The sequence below is a fragment of the Scardinius erythrophthalmus genome, assembly GCF_964197995.2.
Source record: "Scardinius erythrophthalmus genome assembly, chromosome: 20".
Classification (NCBI taxonomy): Eukaryota; Metazoa; Chordata; class Actinopteri; order Cypriniformes; family Leuciscidae; genus Scardinius; species Scardinius erythrophthalmus.
Genome location: NC_138240.1, coordinates 31,479,119 through 31,494,093, shown reverse-complemented (window position 1 = coordinate 31,494,093; position 14,975 = coordinate 31,479,119). Strand labels below are relative to the sequence as shown.

The 14,975-nt window shown below is 39.4% G+C and overlaps 1 protein-coding gene across 1 annotated transcript; it reads right to left on the bottom strand.

Annotated features, from left to right (window-relative positions):
- Positions 1–407: 407 nt before the first annotated feature.
- Positions 408–14,264, bottom strand: LOC308680723 (taste receptor type 1 member 1-like; the record flags this gene model as incomplete). The annotated part of the gene is made up of 6 exons (XM_081349003.1): positions 408–1,342; positions 10,123–10,243; positions 12,419–12,631; positions 12,769–13,515; positions 13,661–13,955; positions 14,083–14,264. The coding sequence occupies 6 exons, from the start codon at positions 14,262–14,264 to the stop codon at positions 408–410; spliced, it is 2,493 nt and encodes an 830-aa protein (XP_081205129.1).
- Positions 14,265–14,975: the final 711 nt, after the last annotated feature.

Below are 14,975 nucleotides of genomic sequence, written 5' to 3'. Positions count from 1 at the left end.
TCTTTTGTTTCTACAAGCTACAGAATCCGTGGAAGTGAGCCTACGTTCTGACGTACAACCCAGAAGCGCTGCGCTGCTACACTACGTTCACATCCTATCCACCTTATTTTGCAACTCGAAAGTAAGCTAATCTCTGAATGTGTGAGACTTCTGATTTATTAGCCTCTATAACAAGAAGAATAACAAAGTGTAGTAAACAGTAAAACTATTTGTGCTACAAATCTGTGTGTTTATGATTATGATAATCGATTCAGATATGATAACAAATTCCAGTACAAAGGAATGTTTTTGCACAGCTAATATAACTGGAAGCGGACGAGGCCGGAAGCTTCGCACATTCGCACAACTTATAAATAGCAGCATCTGCTCTATGTTAAAAAATAAGGTAGATCCACTAAGAATAATGTCTAAGTCCTACTAATGGTTTGGGTGTAATTCTGAATAGATGTTTGAAAGTATGCGGGAGTGTTCTTTTGTGGTTGGAATATTATGATGTAAGATTTTGGTATGAAATAGCTAAAGAGAATTCCATTTATACTGGATATCTGGGCCAATGCGTTCAAAAGGGTGACATACTTGCTTTTGACAGAGAGGTATGCTGTGAAGTACACAATCCAGCTAAGATAGTACAAAATGAGACTGAAGGTTATTGGTTTGGCCTCATTGTAATTTTTTGGCAGATCTCTTCCCATGTAGGAAAACAGGAGACACAGGAAACCAAGAAACCAACCTATAAACACAACTATGGTTAATGTTATAGAGTTCCCCATTTCACAGATGAGCATAATTTGGTCCTTATAAGTCCATGAGTCAGCGATGGGTTTGTCAGGAGAGACAGTCATCCATATCACACAAGAAATTAAATGAAGGGCAGAAGAAAATGCAATGAAGAGCCACTGTCCATTGTGCTTTACCCAAAGGCTGTGCACCTTTGGGAACTGAGCAGCCATTTTAAAAACACAAATAATTTGAAAGGAACGAACAGTCAAACAGGAAATACAGACAGTGAAGAAAAATGCAAATATGGCATTTCTCAGGAGGCAATGTGCAAATGTGGGTTTTCCAACGAAAAAGAATGCACTTATGCTAGACAAAATCAAAGAGGTCAACATAAGAAGACACATGCTACCACCAGCAGACCTCACCACTGGTGTGTTGTAATTGTAGGAGAAAAGGCAAAATATGGCAATGAGTAAAATAATTATGCATATGGCAGAAACCATGACAGCAATGGAGAAGATTTCTGTGACCTCAAGATAGACAACAGAACGTGTCTTACATGTTGTGCTGCCTTCATCAGACCATTCACTCTCTGCACATGGAAAACAGGTAAAGGGGTCCCCTGAAAAACAGTAAAATGTAGGCTAGCTAAGTTAGTAATAGTATTTTCCAAAAGCTTTGTGAAAAAAAGAAAGTACAGTACACTTCAGCATACTTTTAAAAATGGTAATTATTAAACTAATACTATAATTTAAAAGAATATACTTTGCTTTAGTACTATTTTCAACGTAAAAAAAAAAAAAAAAAAAAATCCGTAAAAAATTCTGTAGAAGTTGTGTGTGTGCTTGCCATTATTTCACATTGCCGCAAAGGCATTCATGCGTGTGCGTGCGTGCGTGTGTGTGTGTGTGTGTGTGTGTGTGTGTGTGTGTGTAAACTGGATATACACAAAATAATTGCTTTAATCTTGGCTTTCAACAAAAGGAAAATCTACAGGTCTACCAACATGGCATTAGGCTATAGGACGTAAAATATAGTGCGCCGAAACAGACTTTAGCCTGGCGAAAACACTTTTCAGACTGGATCAAGATATCCAGCTTTATGAATGAATGAATGCATGAATGAGGCATTTATATAGCGCTTTCATGTTTACTGTAGGCCTACACTTAAAAGCGCTTTACAATCATTTCAGGGAATCTCTCCTCAACCACCACCAGTGGTATTATATTTGAGGAAATCACGGGATCCGGCCAAATGATTGGATACAGAATGATGCACTTAAAATGTATCCAGAACGTAGCCTATTTACGGTGAAGATGGAATCAGTGCGGTTACTGTTAAGTGTTCTCGACCCAGATAGTGTTGCCTATTATAGATGAGCACGAAAACACGTCAAAAACACTGCCACATAAAGTTTCGACCAGATTGTGAACCTACTCCGGCGGAGTCTGTGTGCTCTTCTATAGGCAATGCCATGATAATGCATGTTGGTAGATTGGCACCTGTCGAATTTTCTTTTTTGTTGAAAGATAAAGATAAAACTAAAAAGCTACTATTTTGTGTAGATCCATGTCCGAGGCAGTTCGACTTCACATGTGCATTTCTTTACACACACACACGCACAAAAAAAACATTTCAGAATTGGAAACACGCCCTATGCACCAGTGGACGCGCGCCCTTATGAATGCACACACACGCAACTTGTAGAAGACTGTATTCTGGTGATGTTTCGACTTTATTCTCGAAATGTTTCGACTTTAATCTCAAAATGTTTCGACTTTAATCTCGAAATGTTTCGACTTTCATCTCGAAATGTTTCAACTTTTATCTAAAAATATTTCGTCTTTAATCTCGAAATGTTTCGACTTTAATCTCGAAATGTTTCGACTTTAATCTCGAAATGTTTAGACTTTTATCTCGAAATGTTTCGACTTTAATCTCGAAATGTTTCGACTTTAATCTCGAAATGTTTCGACTTTAATCTAAAAATATTTCGACTTTAATCTCAAAATATTTCGACTTTAATCTCAAAATATTTCGACTTTAATCTCGAAATACTAGAATTTTTTTTCTTTTTTTTAACATTAACAGACAACTGAACAGAACAAAACACGGGTCTTAAATACCAAACAAATGAGCTAATGAGATGATTAACTTGTTGACATTCTGCAGCAGAGCGATCACATCTCAGATCATCGTGTATACTCCATTTAGCCAAGGTTGCAAAGCTGACTCTGTGTTACAAATATGTTAGAGCTATCACTTCTACTACCACTGAAGATTGCTTTATAAATAACATTCCTGATCAGTTTCATCATCTCAGCATCCCAGATACCTTAGAATAACTCGATATTGCGAGCACTTTACCAGCACTTTTAGACACAGTTGTTTTTAGACACAGTCCAACGCCGTGGTAAACGAACACATGTATTTATTTGACACAGTGGCTAAATTACTAAGCAATAAAGCTTCTACTTCTGAAGTTTCCAAAGACTTTATGAACTTCTTTACTTACAAGATTGATAATATTAGAGAGAAAATAATAACTATGCAACCATCTACTACAGTATCGCATCAGCCATTGCATTGTAGTGTCCCTGAGGAAAAATTCCATTCATTCATTGCAATAAGACAGGAAGAATTGTCTAAACTCGTTAAATCATCTAAATCGACAAAATGTATGTTAGACCCTATACCGACTAAGCTACTGAAAGAAATGCTTCCAGAGGTCATAGATCCTCTTCTTAATATCAATTCATCTTTGTCACTACAATATTTACCGAAAACTTTTAAGATGGCTATTATTAAACCTATTATTAAAAAAAACGCAACTTGATCCTAGAGAATTAGTCAATTACAGGTCGATCTTGAATCTACCCTTTTTGTCAAAGATACTAGAAAAAGCAGTATCCTCACAACTATTTTCCTTTTTAGAAAGAAATGGTATCTGTGAGGATTTCCAGTCAGGATTTAGACCGTACCATAGTACTGAGACAGCTCTCGTTAGAGTCACAAATGATTTGCTCTTATCATCCAATCGTGGTTGTGTCTCTCTATTAGTGTTACTCGATCTTAGTGCTGCATTTGACACTATCGACCACAACATTCTTTTAAATAGACTCGAAAATTATGTTGGCATTAGTGGAATTGCATTAGCAGGTTTAAATCATAATTATCTGACCGTTATCAGTTTGTAACAGTAAATGAAGAAATGTCTCATCGATCACAAGTTCAGTATGGTGTACCACAAGGCTCAGTACTAGGACGACTGCTGTTCACTCTGTACATGCTACCCTTAGGAGATATCATTAGGAAGCATGAGATTAGTTTTCACTGTTTTGCCGATGATACTCAGCTCTATATCTCTTAGCGCCCCGACGAAACTTGCCCATTCAAGAAATTAACAGAATGCATAGCTGATATAAAAATTTGGATGACTAGTAATTTCTTATTACTTAGTTAAGAAAAAAACAGAGTTTCTAATGATTGGAAACCTCTGCACATACTAATCTAGAAAACAATTGATGGCTGCTCTGTCAAGTCTTTGTCGTCGGTTAGGAACCTGGGTGTGCTCTTTGATACCAATCTTTCATTTGAAAGCCACGATTCTAGCATCAGTAAAACCGCATTCTTCCATCTTAAAAATATATCTAAATTATGACATATGCTTCCAGTGAAAAATGTGGTTGCTGGCGGTAGACTGCTGGCTGCTGTTTTCCTATTTAGTACCAAAACTCTGGAACAGTCTTCCTAACATTGTCCGGGAAGCAGACACACTATGTCAGTTTAAATCTTGACAAAAAACACATCTCTTAAACCTGGCATACACATAGAAAATCGAGCATGACTTTTACGAGTCTATCAAACAGTAGGATCAGTCAACAAACACGCAAGTCATGTCTTCTCCTGTTATTGTCACTTGCACTTCATGCCACATGTATAGTATAGCATTCTCTGTCAGCGTTGAGGGCTTCACATGTGATAAATGCAGGGAGATAGTCAGGCTGACAGGGAAGATTTAGAGACTAGATGTAGATCTCTAAGAACTAGAGACACGTATCCAAACTTTAATCAAGGATAGTAAGAATGCAAGTGCTTTATATACTGCTTTGGATGCGACTAGCTTAGTGAACTCTGCATATTTTTCGGTTCCGGCTGTAGAGCCCATGCAGCAGGGCAATTGGGTGACCGTGATATGCTATAGTCGCAGAACAAAACACTGCTCTTCCGTTCCGATTACAACATCAAACAGGTTCTCCCCACTCAGTGAAGCACCAACTGAGAATCCTGCACACCTGTGCCCTAGTTATTGGCGATTCTATTACACGGAACGTGAAAATAGAGACACCAGCCACCATGTTTTTTACAAATTTACAAGTTTCTGACCACTTATAAAATGTGTTCAATGTGCTGCCCATTGTGTTGGATTGTCAATGCAACCCTGTTCTCCCACTCTTCACACACAACTGGTTTTCTTCCAGTTGCGCTCCATTTTTCTGGCTGCTCTCTTAAGTCCCCGAGTGTGCTCCTTGTACCACGGCATTGGATTATTTTCTTTAATATTCTTTAAGCGCAAAGGAGCAACTGTGTCTAAAGTGCTGGAAAAGAGAGAGTCAAAAGTTTCTGTCGCAATATCTAGTTCTTCTAAGCTATCTGGGATGCTGAGATGATGAAACTGATCAGGAATGTTATTAATAAAGCAATCTTTAATAGCATAAGTGATAGGTCTAACATAATTGTAACACGGAGTCAGCTTTGCAGCCTTGGCTAAATGAAGTTTACATGAGACTAGATAATGATCTGAGATGTCATCGCTCTGCTGCAGAATGTCAACGACATCAACATTGATTCCATGTGATAATATTAGATCTAGAGTATGATTACGACAATGAGTAGGTCCTGACATGTGTTGTCTAACTATCTTTAAATGCCAATACCAATGCATCTTTTTCGTTATCTACAGTACATGTATATTAAAATCACTAACAATTAGGACTTTATCTGCAGCCAGTACTAACTCTGATAGAAAATGATCAAATTCTTTGATAAAGTCTTTATGGTGCCCTGGTGGCCAGTATAGTACACTAGATAGTGTTACATTAAGCACAAACACTTCGTCACTTCTCAGTAATTCTGAAGATATTACTACAAATTACAGTGACACCTCCCCCTTTGCCTTTCAGATGAGGCTCATGTTTATAACAATAATCTTGGTGTCACGGTTTATGAATTCGCTGTCTCCTTTCTCGTCTTGTGTTATGTGTGTGTGTGTATGTGCATGTGGTCGTGGTCGCTGATCACTGCCGCTGATCAGCACGCCAGCTGCAGCTGATCAGCGAACCCTTTTTAGTCTCGCTGTTGTCGCCTTGTCTTTGTCAGATCGTTGTGGATGTTTCCGTGTGTTGTTTCCTGCCTGTGTCCTGTTCCTGTATGTCCTCCGTGTTCAGCACTCCTGGTTCTTCAAGCCGTCTACTTCCTGATCTCCGGTCCCCGAGTCATCTCCGCTATTCCCTGGACTTCATCATCTTCATCATCATCACCATCACCGGAGAGATCGGGTTGAATGGGCTTTTTGTCAAGGCGGAGAAATGTGCTTTTCATGTACAGTCTGTCCCTTTCCTAGGCTACATCGTCTCTTCTGAGGGAGTGCGTATGGATCCTGACAAGATTAAGGCTGTGATAGATTGGCCAAGTCCAGATTCCCGTAAGGCCCTACAGAGGTTTCTGGGTTTCGCCAACTTCTATTGGCGTTTCATTCGCAACTTCAGCCAACTAACTTCAGCCACTAACTCTGAACGCCTTGACCTCCCCCAGAACGACGTTCAGGTGGTCTGATACAGCGGAGGCTGTATTCGCCAACCTCAAAAGTCAATTTGTTCCGGCTCCCATCTTAGTCGCCCCTGATCCCACATGTCAGTTCGTGGTGGAGGTCGGCACGTCAGAGGTAGGGGTAGGTGCAGTTCTCTCCCAACTCTCTTCCACAGACGACAAGATGCATCCTTGCACGTTTTTATCCCACCATTTATCACCTGCCGAACATAACTATGACATTGGTAACAGAGTTGTTGGCAGTCAAGTTGGCATTGGAAGAGTGGCATCATTGGTTAGAAGGTTCTGGGGTACCTTTTATCGTTTGGACCGATCACAAGAACCTTGAATATATTAGATCTGCTAAAAGACTCAACTCCAGGCAGGCTCGGTGGGCACTTTTTTTTCGGATGTTTAGATTTTTCTCTCTTGTACCGCCCGGGGTCCAAGAACATTAAACCCGATTCCTTATCTCGTATTTTTGATCCATCCGAACGCCTGGTTACTCCTGAGTGCATTTTACCACGAGAAACTAGTTATCTCCACACTCACATGGGAGGTCGAATCGAAGGTCAAGACAGCCTTAGAAGGGGTAACGCCTCCGCCCGGCTGCCCACAGAGTCAGTTGTTTGTACCAGAGGAGTTAAGGTCCGAAGTCATACGATGGGGTCATTGCTCCAACGTGGCTTGTCATCCAGGAGTAAACCGCACCAGCTTTTTAATAAAGCAATGATTCTGGTGGCCGTTAATGGCTCGCGACATTCGCAGTTTTGTTTTGGCTTGCTCAGTTTGTGCCATTGGTAAGACGTCTAACCGACCTCCTGATGGGTTACTCCAACCACTGTCTGTCCCTTCGAGACCTTGGTCCAGAGTCCTGCATGGATCAGATTTTGTAAATCCGCACCCGCCCGTACCCACAGTGCTCAGAGCTGCATCCGACCCGTTTTCCGACAGCAGCACTAATTAAAATCCGCACCCGACCCGACTCGCTTAAAATAGAACCGACCACCCGACCCGCAACCAAAATAAAATCAGTTTAGACTATCACAGTATAGACACACTTACAAAAATGTTTATTGCCGGGTCATACAGAAGTTATTACACGACCATTAACACAAGCACAACTTCAGCCGAAGCTGTCAAAAGGCTGGTACATGAAGAACATGGCTAATGTTACCACAAAACTGAGTAGCCTTATTACATTTTACAAATCTACAAAACACTAAATCTGCCACGCAATTTCGTCTAGCCTACATCTGACAGTTTTGGGTTCAAATATGCCCTGCACACCACACATACAGTACTTAACAGTGTTAAATTTGAAAAATACTGTTCGATAGAACTGCTTGGTTTGTTACCACAGTTATCTGCGTGCTTCCTCAGCGATAAAGTTGCACATTTGCGGCTATCCAACACGAGCAAAGCCTTATATTTTAAACCCGTGTTTAGACCTGTGTTTCCCCATCATCACCATCACCGGAGAGATCGGGTTGTCCTCAGCGTCTCTGTGCCGCCATGGGCTTCATACCGGACAATTGCACACCATCACTCTCCCAGCATCTGACCAGCTCTCAATAAACAAATCTTTCATTTTGCAATTGAATCTTCTGATTATTTCTTAACACTTCAGGGGTGGACTCATTTAAAGTAATGTAATCGTCTGGTTTTAGCTAGATGTCTGTCAAACACAGCACATCTAGGTTATAATCTGTGATCATATCATTAACAATAAGTGCTTTTGAAGTAAAGGATCGAATATTCAGCAACCTGAGCTTTTATCATTTGTTCATTTGTATTAGCCTATGTCTGTTTTTTATCTGTTGAACATCAATAAAAATTTTACCCTTAAATAGGTTTGGAAGTTTTTTTGTATTTCCTAATTCAGGGATCAGACACAGTCTCTATATGATGATATCTACTGTAGGTGAAAGAGTCTCTATGTGATGGGATTTATCTGACCTCAGTGATGTGAGACAGCTAGCAGACGGTCGGTTTAGCCAGTCTGTCTGCTTCCTGACCTTGAGCCCCAATTCATGTTTGAGCTTTAAGGATATGTGCCATATTACTAGAGAGAAGAGCAGCACCATCCCAGGAAGAATGAATACTATCTCTTTTCAACAGAAACTTTTCCAATTGTCTATGAATTCAAAATTATAGAATAATTCTATATTCTATTAGTGCGGACACCACTCAGACAGCCAGCCACTGAGTGAGGACAGTCTACTAAGTATCTTATCACTCCGGCGAACAGGAAGGGGGCCAGAGCAAATTACAGTGCCTGACATTGATGTATGTATTTTCTACCAGGTGTTCAAAAATAAGTAGTTTTGTGTTTTATATTGTGTAGGTCTCTGGCTAACTCACGTTACTACTGTCTCTTCTGAAATACTTCTACTAATCAGCAGTGTGACCCTATTACCTGAAATTGTGTCCATTAATGCAGATTGTCTGATGTTCTTTCTACTTTGAGTAATGATGAAAAGGATGTAGCAAGATTTGTTTTACAAACTTTAATGTTAGTCATTCACGTAATGTACACGCTGTAACTGATACACTTCCTGTGCACTGCTATTAATTAGCAATATACACATCGGTTTGTTTATGGACATCCACTTGTTAATGCTGATGGTGAGGAATTACAGTTGCAACACCTCATGATGAACGTCAAACTGAGTAGCGTATCACTGAGAAACGTCCTGCTCAAGTCGTCCTTGCGACGGAGGTTCGGGTTGAATAACTAGCTTTCAATGTTTCATCATCAGACTCACGCTCAGATTGATAGGTTAAAATCTACGCCATCATTACTGTCTTTAGTGTGTACAAGCCTCTGGAGCTGAAATTCAGTTATGGTCATTTCGTTTCCAACATATGCAGTAAACGGTAGACAAATATAGACGGTAGACAGATATCTGGCCAATCAGAGCAGAGTAGGCTCACAGATAGGAGGGGTTTAGAGACACTGTGTCTTTGGATAAGTCTTTTGAGAATCATTGGAAAATGTGGTGATGTGCAATGTATATTATGAGAAAATAAAAGGGATTTTTGGCCGTTGATGCAAGTAAACCTATTGTAGGAGACCTCCAAAAAAACAGACCTCCATAATTTGTATGATAAAAAGATGTGAATAAGATACGACATTTCCATGATGTTTTGTGCATTCAATGGACATAATGATTTTTATACTGTACAAACTGTATATTCTACCCCCTAAACCTAACCATCAGAGAAAATTGTATTTTAGAAAAACTGTATTTTAACATTTTCCAAAAACATCACTTAGTCTGATTTATAAGCTGTTTTCCTCATGGGGACCAAAAATGGCCTCACAAGGAGAAGGATTTTTGATATTGCCATCTGTCCTCATAATGTAGGGTTTACCGGGATCACACACACACACACACACACACTCACACACTCACACACTCACACATCCTTTTTAAACATTGTGGTTTTGATCATTGTTTTGTGAGATTACATCTAAGACTTAAAAAAAATTAGCTTTTGTAACACAAAGAAATAAAAAAAAACCTGTAAATTCGAACTTAATGTAATGTTTATAAACATTTAATTTTTGGAAACTTTAGTTGTACTTACGAGAATAATCCACATAGCTGTTAGGTGGGCATTTTTTACACATAAAACAGCAACGATGAAAACTGCTAGGTTGCCTTGAAAATCCCTCATTGCACTCAGCAGAGCAGTTTGAGAAAGGAACCTTTAAGGAATAAGAAAATGTGTTATTAATGTTAAAGTTTTTCTCAACTGATTTTACACATTTTTCTAAACTGTGTCAGTATTCTTAAACAATTAACTCATCTGAACACAAATTACATAATTCCCTTAAACACCCCCCAAAATTCTAAAATCTTGCTTCCAAACATAGAAAAAAGAGATCTTTGGTTACAGTTTAGGGCCAATCTCATTTCTCTGTCTTACCCCTTCCCCTTCCCCTACCCCTTTGTCTGCGTCTTCCCCTTGCCCTTCGATACCGAGTGAAGGGGGGTAGGGGGAAGAACGTTTCTCTAAGAAATGAGACACCACTCGATTACCGTTTGCGTCATCTTCCCTTTCCGCTAGCTGGCTGCTACGTCAACAGAGGCGATGCGCGTTGACATAAACAAACGAAGATGCCGTCGTCTCGGGTTGTGATATCGATTGCCTGGTCTCCCTTTATCTTTGCACGCTTGTGTGCCATCAGTCAAAGACATTGTTATTGTATTTAAAGGCGGCGCCGGCGACAACATAAGCAAAACATTAGCAAACGGCAAATAGCGCATATAGCTGCTAGCTAGCGGTTAACTAGTGATTCAAAGCAAAAACATTACAATTAAAACCGCTTGAACGTTTTTATTAAAGGTATCATAAAACACGAGTGTCATTAAACTGCTGAAAATACATAGCCTGGCAAGCCAGACCTACATCAAGATGTTAGGTCTGGAAACTCACCACAGACACGTCTCACTCCGAGGGGCGGGATAAACGGCTGTTTTTCAAATTCCCTCTTCACGCAATAGGACAGCGCTTCAACCAACCAGAGCGTTTTCCCAACAGCGGAGCTTAGTTGATAGATTCAACTTTTGCCATATCTGGCTGGCAAAACGACGAACACATCTTCCTTTTTTTAAGAATGACTTAAGTGCCGTTCTTTGCTCTGTTCTCAAAGAAAAACCTAACTCCAAGTCCTCCAGAGTCGCGGCCAAAGCCGATTCTAAAACCCGTTGTTCTCCATCAGCAGCCGCCATTCTTTGTTTTCAAGTAGCAGCAGCCAGGTAACCGTCGCAACTCTGTCGTGTATGTTAAGCCCGCCCCCGCCTACTCTATACACAACGTGATTGGCCTGACCCAATCTGGGTTTTTGCAGCGAGAAGGTTTATTGAGAGTTGCTAGACTACCCTGGCTGCGAAATACATTTTGCTGCCGCTAGGGTGCGTCTAGATTTCTAGGCTAGAAAATACATACATTTGTGCGAATCACTTCTGAGAAATTCCTACCCCTCTCTTTCAAGTGTGGTCCTCCGCAGACTTCGTTTCAAGGGCTATATAGCCCTACGCCTTGGCCCTAGCCCTTAATCAAAATGAGAATTGGGACACCACTTCCCCTCACATGAACGCGCAAAACCGAGGGGAAGGGGTAAGAGTAAGGGGTAAGACAGAGAAAAGTTTCATTTTTGCCTGTTACAGTGTAATTATACATTTACTGAGTAATATTAATATACATCAGGGATAGGCAACTTAGGTCCTGGCCACTGTCCTACAGAGTTTAGCTTTAACCCTAATAAAACACACCTGAACAAGCTAATCAAGGTCCTCAGGATTACTACAAAATTACAGGCAGGTGATTTTTCAGGGTTGGAGCTAAACTCTGTAGGACAGTATAAATGGCTCTCCAGGACCAAAGTTGCCCATCCCTGAACTACATGTACTTGCTATAGCATGGGTTTTCAACCCTGGTCCTCGAGGGAACTTTTCTGCAGAGTTTAACTCCAACCTTGATCAAAGCCATCTGTCTGTAGCTTTCTAGTAATCCTGAAGATCTTAATTAGCTGGTTCAGGTGTGTTTGATTAGGGTTGGAGCTGAACTCTGCAGGACAGTGGCTATTTGAGGACCAGGGTTGAGAGTGCCTGTGCCCAGTGCTATAGGGTTAGAGTAGGATTAGGGTTTGGTTTATGGTTGGCTGCATGTAATTATGCATAATTTATAGTTATTAATATAGTAATTACATGTAACGTGCAACAAGGACACATTAAAATAAAGTGTTACCAGCTTTATGAAAAATTAATTAACAGAGAGCATCTAATAGTCTTGATGTGAATATTTTAAATTTGATTGAGAAAAACGGGAATCTATAAAGCTAAATGTTTAGATAAAGGCTCATCAAATTAAGACTTACAGAACCTTTGTTATGCCAGGGCAGGAGAGAGTTGTTGATTGTAAAAGTCAGTTCTGGATATGTATCATATGTGCCCACCATCTCAAACTGTGGAGGATTTACATCAGTGTGCCAGAGCACAACTGCATAATTGATGGGTGGATCATAATAATCATCATATTTCACCTGACGACCATTGAGTGGAAAATCCAACTTCTTCATTTCTCCCAGAAGCTGTTGTGAGTTGTGGTGATTATTTAACAAAAAAGACCAAATATAATATTACTATAACTTTAATTAAATAAAACATTGTTACTTCTATAATGTAATATTTTGATCAACTTGTCATAAATTCAAATGAATTCTCTTACCATGTATGGCTTTACCACTGTGTTTTTGCGGCATCCATTCATGTCGCACTGCAGAACCTTATGTAATGCATGAGCTATGGTGTATATGGCAGCATAAATGGCAAAAGAGGAAGTGGGATTCTCATTTATAATCTCCTCTGCGGTCCACAATGTGCAGTAATCACAAACTTGATTACATGTCTTACTCTTACTCTGGATGTCACTCTCTTCATTATGGGTGACATCAGTTGATCTCTTGTCTTTATAGACAAATTCATTAAATCCAGGCAATGTCAACAATCTCTCTGTAATACCAATGATTGTGCCAATTTTCCCAATTCCTGGCTCTCTGGGAAGCTGTTGATCCATAGCCCATGCTTGACTTGCAATCCATACTTTGTCTTGGATGTTGTTTGCTATGGCTGCTTTGATAATTTTGCTTGCATATTGTGGCTTAGCAAAAACAACAATGACATTGATATTGAGCATATCAATCTTTTGAAGTGTTAGACTGTAGTTTGCATTTAGGCTTAGACCCTCTTCATAGGCCAGACAAATGTCAGTATTCCTTATATACTTGTTAAACAGCTTTAGTCCGTCTGAACTGTAATTATCTTGGCTACCAAGAACGGCAACCCAGTTCCATCCAAACCATTGAATGATGTGAATAATCATTTCTATCAGGTCTTTGTTGCTAGGCATTGTTCTTACAAAAGCAGGATACTTAAATATGTTGCTTAATGCAGAGTTAGAAGCTCCATAATTCACCTTTGAAACAGTAGACAATCAAATATTATAAACAATTCATTAGCATCTTACTGTACATATAGTAACTGTGCAGTCCTGAACAAAGGGCAGTAAGTGAGTGTGTAAGTATTTCATTATGCAAACTATAAAAACAATCTTAACTTACCATAGGTATAAGGTCCATTGTGAATAGTGGTGCAATAGTAATAGTTTGATTGCTTCCCAAGGGCCCTGTTAAAGCAATCACTTTAGGCTGATAGTTGTTCCGTTTTTCTTTAGGTTTTATTGATCCATTGTTTGAGATAAAACTCAAGACTGAATGGAAATTTAATGTATTAGAACAATGGTCAAAAATTTCATAGCCCAAAGAAACATTGGGCAGAAGAGTGGAGTTATTAATCTCTTCAACAGCAAACCTCATAACTTGCAACATCTGATAGCCAGATTTTGAGGGACTGTGCCTTGAAAACATCAGTGAGGAAGTTAATAGCATGTCATTAAAGTTTCAGTTTATAAATGTGACTGTGAGGAAATGCTGCTTTGATTTACAATACAGGCAACCCAGCTGATAAAAATGTCCTCCCTTACCTGAAACATTCAGTGGTCTCTGGGGAGAACGGGGGTGTCTCATGGTCAATTTCATGTAAAGTGAAAAGGCCACCCAATAAGTAATCTCCTTCCAAGCTGAACTCAGATTTTGAGAAAGAAACTTCGAAAAAGAAACAATTAGTAAAGCCAACAAGGAAAATGTAAATGCTACTGAGAGACATTGTTTAAAATTGCCTGTTGGATGAAGCAGATGTGCAGTGGCTAGTCGTTTGAGAATCAGGCTTATATTCTACTCTTAATTTTCTTAAAACTCATTTTTAATTTTCTTAAACCACTATATTCAGTGATACAAATGGCCATTTCCATATCTAAACTCAAAAAGCACATGTCAGTCAGTTATTAAATAGAGCATTACACCACAATGCTCATCATCAAAAGCAAATTTTACAAGCCTGTGTGAAACAAACTGTACCCTTCTGAACTCTCAGCAGGGGTTTACAGTTGGATTAGAATCACTGAGGTTTAGAGGTGGTGAGCCAAAAAAACAAAAATACTCTAGGATATGTATACATTAGAAATTTTATGCAGCTTCTGTTGAGGTGAATACTGTGGTGTTACAAGTTATTTTTTGAGTATAAAAATAGTTCATGCTTAATGCTGAAAACAATGCTGAAATAGAAAATTCATTGATTCGAATGGCTAGCAACACTATGGCTGTTCACATATACTTTACATTTTTAAATTTGCGTAACCCAGTTCCTGGATAAATTTAATTTATTTTGCATATCTGACATTAATCCAGATTTGTCAACCCACAAGTGTCACATTAAGACACTTGTGGGTTGACAAATCCCTAGACAAGTCACTAGACATCCCTCTTGGTTTGTGAAACGGTACAATGAAATCTGAGGCAGAATTGATTTACTACAGCA